This window comes from Bombyx mori, chromosome 10, assembly GCF_030269925.1.
Source record: "Bombyx mori chromosome 10, ASM3026992v2".
NCBI classification, from domain to species: Eukaryota; Metazoa; Arthropoda; class Insecta; order Lepidoptera; family Bombycidae; genus Bombyx; species Bombyx mori.
The window spans coordinates 9,239,775-9,247,589 of NC_085116.1; the positions used below are offsets into that span (position 1 = coordinate 9,239,775).

At 39.8% G+C, this 7,815-nt stretch overlaps 1 protein-coding gene across 1 annotated transcript; it reads left to right on the forward strand.

Annotated features, from left to right (window-relative positions):
• The first annotated feature begins 6,515 nt into the window (after positions 1-6,515).
• PDF (pigment-dispersing factor) lies at positions 6,516-7,800 on the forward strand. The gene is made up of 2 exons (NM_001043455.2): positions 6,516-6,647; positions 7,576-7,800. The coding sequence occupies exons 1-2, from the start codon at positions 6,519-6,521 to the stop codon at positions 7,756-7,758; spliced, it is 312 nt and encodes a 103-aa protein (NP_001036920.2). The 5' UTR covers positions 6,516-6,518; the 3' UTR covers positions 7,759-7,800.
• Positions 7,801-7,815: the final 15 nt, after the last annotated feature.

A 7,815-nucleotide genomic window follows, 5' to 3' on the forward strand; every position in this document is an offset into this window, starting at 1 on the left:
TACTGGTAGACCGAACTTACTGCCCACCAAACATTAAGTGGTTTCCATAACTTCTACCTTTGAACGTTCCTTCATAAACAGGCAAATTTTTTTCCTTGCTTTTTAAATTTGAGGACTATGATAATGGCCTTGAACGACTATTTATATAAAAAAGGATGAATTAGAATAAAAATATTGATAAAACTCACTGACGCAAGCAAGGCTGTCAAACGCCGAAGCCGTTGGAGATGCAGGGATTGCGGGTCAGAGCTGTCTCGCGCACCGTTCCGTGGGCGCCCCGCGAGGAAAAAATGCGGCGATTCACCCCCCGACCAGCACGCCTCACCCGCCCACCATGTTTTCCCATACTTGCCTGTCGGCCTCGGTACACACTCAACAGACAGCAGCGATAGAACAACACGCTGAAAAACTCAGTCTAGATGATAAAAAGTGTTTAAAATATTATAATACTGTTGATCTTGACGGTCTTATTGGAAAATAATAAAAATTAACTTGAAGTAATTTTCAGGTGAGTTTAGTTTGGGTAGCATCTTCGATTTCTAAATGATTATTATATCATTGTATACTTTTATTATCCAATTTTATAAACCAAAACATTTTCAATTTTTATTCGTTCATATATTTAGGGTAAATAATTTAGGTATGTACTTAAGTACTATGTTTTTTTTCCTACTTATGCTGATAGCCTTGAGAGGCTATATCAATGTTACCCTAGCGTGTAGGCGAGCTCTCGGGGCTCACACCGGAGGTGTTGCGAACACTGGCCCTAGCAAAAGCAGTGCTTCTCAGAAACAACCACCGGATCGGAAACGCGACCCACTGAGAAGATCCGGCGAGAAACTCAGTGCGCTCTGTCTGTGGGTTAATTTATTCGTAACCCTTCGTTGCAAACGACAGGTTCGGTGAAGACGGTAGCCGGTACTTGAGGTACCTAAAACCACCGTTAATGGAATAATTGCTACTGAACCAGACGTACAATCGATTTAAACCCAACCGTTGCCCACAACACGAAGAACTTCAATTATTTTCTAGCAATTTGTCCACCATTCGTAAACACACTTCGATTTACATTCATGCCTTTCTGAAACAGTGATGCGTTCTGTCTTAAGCCAGTAAACTCATGTTTGAGAGGCCCATACATTTGACTCCATACAGAAGAGGGCCATTCGGATTATCGATAATCCCATTCTCACGGATCATTTGGAACCTCTCAGTCTGCGGAGGGACTTCGCTTCTCTTTGTATTTTGTACCGCGTATTCTATGGCGAGTGCCCTGAGGAATTGTTTGAGATGATACCGTCATCTCGGTTTTAGCATCGCACCGCCCGCCACTGGAGTAGAGTTCATCCATACTACCTGGAGCCACTGCGTTTCCAGAGATCATTTTTGCTACGTACCATCCAGCTTTGGTATTAGCTCCTCTCCACGGTGTTTCCTGAGCGCTATGACATGTACCTACATCTTCAAACTTATGGAGAGTATTAAGCGGCAGACAGCTGCTTGGCTCTGACCTTGATATTGCTGACGTACATGTACAACGGTAACCACCTACCATCAGGTGGGCCGTCTGCCTGCAAGGGCAATTAAAAAAGTGTTCAACGTTTAACGGAGCGCATAGTTATTAAAATATCCACGTAATTACCATTTTTTGTGTATATTAGAAAAAACTATACGTACCTACCTAGAATTATATAAGTTAGCCTACGAGAAAATTATATAAAATACTTCTGAAAGTTACCACTTCTACCGCCTGTCAATTATCAATTACGTTAATGGTATACGTACATAGAGTGACTGAGAAAGTCAAAGGACAGGACCTTGTGGAAAACATTAGAGGAAGCCTATGTCGAGAGACAAGCTGTTTCCTAGCATTAAAATATATATAATATTTAGATATAAGCATTGTAAATTTTTAACAGCAATAAAGGCTTATTATTGTTATTTATTTATATTTATTTAAAATCTTATTAATTACATAATATTTTTTAAAAAAAATTATTAAAAATACAATTTTTAAAAAACACTATATAAAAATAGATTGCCGCTGATGGCGGTGTCTACGACACAAGCCACCAGTGGTTAGGACTCCAGAGTGAGAAACCTCCTCACAATGCGTGCAGTATCAAGGATAACTGCTTTCTGTATTAGGCCCTTAACCCAGCTGGATAACGAAAGTTTCTTAAGATGTTGATCGAAACTTTTCGCCATCAAGCCGTGTACCGACACAACTATTGGAACAATGATGGTTGAATCAACATGCCACATGGCGGTAGTCTCGTGGGCCAGGTCTAAATATTTTATTAATTTGTCCTTTTCTGCCTTCACGAGGTTCTCGTCATGAGGAATGGTGACATCAACCAACACTGCTCGACGTGCAGATCGATCTATTATCACAATATCAGGTTTATTGGCTACAATATACCTATCCGTGATAATAGATCGGTCCCAGTAGAGCGTAACATGACCATTATCAAGAACTGGTTGAGGTTGGTATTGGTAATAAGGTACAGCAGAATCAAGAAAACCATATTTCAGAGCAAGTTGTGATGGATAATCCTAGCCACTTGGTTATGTCTATGCAAGTACTCGCCGTTAGCAAACCGAGAACAGCCAGAAACAATATGTCTAATAGACTCTCCCGGACGGTGGCATGCCCGACAAATGTCGACCGTCCCATCCTTTAGTATATATTTCCGGTAGTTGTTCGTCATGATAACTTCGTCCATAATTGCAAAGATAAAACCTTCAGTTTCCCCAAAGAGGTTACTGAATCGTAACCAGGCCACGGAAGCTAATTGGTCTACATCAGGCCCCGTGAGAGCCCGGTAGAACCTACCGTGTAACTCCTTGCTCCTCCATACGGTTATGCGATCTGAAATACCCTCTACCTTCAGCCTCTTCCAATTCCCGTTAGCTAAGGATAGCGGAGTTAGCCCCTTATCGACTGCAACGACATCCCGATACATATTCACGTTCATCTTAAGGAAATATTCCCTAAGGTTGTATATCTCTCGGTTATGTAGATCCTTGGCATTCAAAATACCACGACCCCCACATTTCCGAGGAATATACAACCTCATTACAGACGAACGTGGATGATGCATTCTGTATGCCGTTAACAATCGCCTGACTTTTCTGTCCAGTACGTCCAGCTCTGATTGCGTCCACCTTAGTATGCCAAAGGAATATGTTAACATAGGCATGACCCAACCATTAAACGCTCGGATTTTGTTTCCGCCTGATAAATGGCTTTTTAAGACCTTTATAAGACGACCAAAAAACCGATCTCGAAACGATTGTTTCATATCTGCGTCAACAATATTCAGCACTTCAAACATACCAAGGTACTTGTAAGTTTCCGATTCACAAAGAGACTTGAGGACCACACTATGGTTAAGTAGTAAGCAATCTGAGCTTACAACTTTACCTCTCTGTACATCTATGAACGCACATTTATCAACACCAAATTCCATCCCAATGGCTTTACTAAAACTGTCGGTTATTTTTAGTAAACTCATTAAGTCTGGTTTTTTGGAAGCAAATAATTTGAGATCATCCATGAACAAGAGATGTGATATAGCCTCAGCTCCTCTGCGAAGTCGGTAGCCTGGCGTTGAATCTTTAAGTAATGTACTTAAAGGATTAAGCGCCAAACAAAACCACAAAGGACTCAGACTGTCGCCCTGAAAGATACCCCGCTTAATCCTTATTAAATTCGGGGCAGCAGAAGAAGTCATCTGACCTGGTTGACTAAGAAACGTAGACCATTGACCCATGCATGAGCTAAGAAAGGAGCATAGTATGGGATTTATTTTATATAGCTCTAAAACTCTCATTAGCCATGTATGAGGCACAGAGTCATACGCTTTCTTATAATCAATCCAAGCCATATGAACGTTCCTCTTACCCCGCCGAACTTGTTGAGTAATGGTCATGTCAATGAGTAGCAAATCTTTTGTACCTCGAGACCCAGCCTTACATCCATTCTGATTAGGTGATAAAATGTTATTATTAAAAATGTGGTTTTGAATTTTGATTCTCAAAATGGATGTAAGTAGCTTATAGATGGTAGGTAAGCATGTAATTGGTCTGTAATTCTTGGGATCCGAGGTATTGCCAGATTTATAAATCAAATAAGTGATACCAGATGTCATGAAATCTGGGAGTGATCCCATCTCAAGGGCCTGTTGGAATTGAGCTGCCAGGCGTTCATGTGAACTTCGGATCCACTTGATCCAGTAACTGTGCAGTCCGTCCGGTCCCGGACTTTTCCAATTTGGCATCGAACGTACTGCACGAGAAACATCAATGGCGGATATTTTTATTGGATCCATCTCTTTATACGATTCACATTCCCGCCTGACAGTTTGTATCCATTCTCCTTCAGAGTGACCAATGGGTATCGACCAAATATTTTTCCAAAATGTTGACATGTCCTCTTCATTGACATTGTATGGCTCATTGGTCACTTGGGATTGAGACGACTCCCAGTTTCTGTATACACTTCTTTGATCTCTTTGGAAAACTCTATTCAAATGGTATCGCTCAGATCTTAGACGATACCGACGAATACGGCTTGCCCAAGCATAAACTTTTTGCTTCCAGAAGTCTATGCGCTCAATAATACAGGTCATGTATTCGTTTGAGCTTAATCCAGTTCCGGCAAAAGCCTGATCGACGAAACACATAACCCGTGGACGAGTATTTCCTTTCTGGAAGCACATAAGCTTTGCTATAAGAATCCTGGCCCTATCAATTCGCTTCTCAATTCTGCACTGCCATTGTGGTTTAGTAGGGGGTCGATAGGCTGTCTGAGTTAAATTTGGAGACTTAACCTCAGCTACACGACAAACCGCTACCGCACCGCAGTACAGAAGTGAGTGCGTATCAATTAGATCCGTACTTGATTCTAAATAGGGTTTTAGAATAGAGTCCAGGGCCCCTACAAGCGAAACATTACGTCTATGCATAGGCAAACGTGGTAATCGTGGTCTAGAGCAGGAGGAAACTAACCTATATTCTTGAATAGAATCCTCCAAAGCACTACTCAAACGCTCATAGTCCTGGTTACTTGCACAAACCTGTTCTTGAATTTCCTCATCGTGTTGTATTATTGGGGCGACGGTGTCAGTTACCACTTGGTTTTCTTGTGGTTCGATGGGAACAGGTAGCGCTTCGTAGCGTAGTCGATCAAGAAGAGACTGGTCCAACAGCCTAAGCCGCTGAATAGCCCTCACCTGATCTGACAGTCGTTGTGTCGAAACATTCACGGTCGGGCACAATGTCTGAAACACAGAGAACATTTTTGAGCGATACGCAGAAAGGTTGGTTTCTCCCTCCGTAGCCTCATAGTACGCTCGCATGACATTCATATTTATATTTTCGTTCCAACGCATGCGAGAGCGCACTACACCACTGGTAGCGGGGACCGTAGACGGGGCATTTCGCCTCGTTGATCCCAAGCGTGCCAATGGTGGGCGGCCCCGGCGCACAGGTCTTGGCGGCGCAGGGGACGGCTGTGTTTCGTCGCTGGATAAATTTTCAATTCTCGTCGGACTTGGAGAGCCATCCGACGAACACGACGGAATACATGGTGATGTTCTTCGTGCGCCACAGGTCACCTGTCTACACTGTCGACTTGGATTTTTCCTTAATGCAGTTGTCGTCGACATGGACGTGTCACATTGCAGTTTTCTTTAAATTCTTTATTTTCGTTTTTGCATCCAACTTTACACTTTCTCTTTTTGTTTTTATCATTTTTTAAATTTAATTATTTGTATTTTTTCTATAAATATTTGTAAAAATTTAGGTAAAATTAAATAAATTTGAATTTTGCAATTTTTGACACGTCTGTTGTTGTAGACGGTTTCCATGGTTTTTTATTGTTTTATTGTTATTATTATTATTATTATTATACGTACATATGTATGTATGTATCTACGGATGTATTTCTATTATCGGTTAGCCATTGTAATTCTTCTAATGAGTCTTCGATCTTATGTATCAGGGTGAGCGGTGGCATTCGCTTTAGAGTGTCTATGTATTCCGGTAACCGCTTACATCAGATGAACCATGTGCTCGATTGCCGAGAAACACATTTCTTGTGTGATCCTCTTAAAAGATGCGAAATTTTAAAAACATTTTTACAAATTAATGTTATTCCTGGCGCGAAGCAGCAATGCTAACAATTCAATTGAAACTGAGACCTCATGTCTCACGGTGGGCGGAAGCATTAAGGTATGTAGTGATGTCTTTATTACGCTCCGGTCCTTTAAGTGAGCTGTAAGGTCGTTGACATATCTAAGCGATTAAACAAAACTAGTTTAAAAAATCCATCCATTATATTTCGGACGACTTTGAATTGACTTCTACATGGAAATGATAATTAAAACATTTTACATTTTATGATTCCTTATTTTGACGATTCCTATTCTATCGGAGTGAAAAAATTGGGAGAAACTGTTTTTATTTATGTTTAATTTTATTTTTTCAGCAGTTAAGGAATGAAATACAAGAAAATGAAATCTGTGACATTATTGTTTTTTTTGTTTTTAATGGAAGCATCTACTTATAGTGTTGCTAACAGCGAAGCTAAAATCAAATTAAACAGAAAAGTATCGGAATCTTCCTACGGATCTGATGAACAGGTGAAAATTAAATTATAAAAAATACAAAACCGTGCCAAGCTTCAATGTAGCTGTGGCAAAATTTAGGTACTAAATCTACCCGTTTGCATATCATAAGTAGGTATGCCAGAAACTGCGCACGAAGTGTAAACTCATCCGAAACAACGATGTATCGATTACAAAATAAACACACAATAGCACATTTCTATTTAATCATACCTAGCCCGTTCTTTCCCCTAAAATGTAATTTCAATTGAAACTTTTCTTTGTTAAAATTTACATCCTGTTTGTCGGCACAAATTCAAAGCAAGTAATCGGCCGCGCAAAACTAGGATTACTTTGATTAGATAACAATCCCTATTGCACAATACTTAATAATACGAGCTTCAGGCATAATTGGAGAGCCTCGAGAATTATGTAATTATTTTATATTTGTATGATTAAAAGAGATATCCCTTTTTTACATTACCCACGATAAGTACAAAATTAAAATTAATCCCGTCTAAAAATATTTCTAATATTTGCTGATAGACATAAAATTATATAGAAATTTCAATAAAAAATACCTTTATGCATACTTTAAGTACACAAGATAATCGAGAAAGACTAACGTTCATATCACTTACGACCGCCGGTCTAGTGTTTAATCTGCTCCCTAAGCCATTTAACAGTTAAATTTTGGCTTAAGGATGGTATAATTTTTAATGGATTCATGTACCATGCCACTCTACACAGTCAACACGTGCGGCGATAAACGTCCCGGCAAAAACAGATGTTAGTTATTAAAGCCCATCTTCCAAATCATTCATTTTCTTATTTAAATCTAAATAAATCGGACTGTTTAGATTTAAATGAAAAAATTAATCTACTGGTCTTTCCCTTTCAGACAACATTTACGCATATAAGTGGTTTGACTAAGAACAGTATTCATCTATTTCTTTTCTTTTAGTACATTCGTCAAATACACTCACTGGTCAATGCGTACAGAGAAGATAACAGCATGTTGGGCGAAAATTTCATTATTGAAACAAAAGCTTTGATAGACACGAAATATAGAACATGGAAAAGAAATGCTGATCTCATCAACTCGCTACTGGCCTTGCCTAAAGACATGAATGACGCCGGCCGTTAGACCATCCATCAAGGCTCGAAGGCTCGAAATCGGGAAACATTCGTCGGCATTTTTTTC

Excerpts from the sequence above, each read along its gene's own strand:
- PDF (NM_001043455.2), top strand. The coding sequence starts at position 6,519 with ATGAAATCTGTGACATTATTGTTTTTTTTGTTTTTAATGGAAGCATCT. Across the intron at positions 6,648-7,575 it reads CCTACGGATCTGATGAACAG|TACATTCGTCAAATACACTC; the intron begins GTGAAAATTAAA and ends CTTTTCTTTTAG.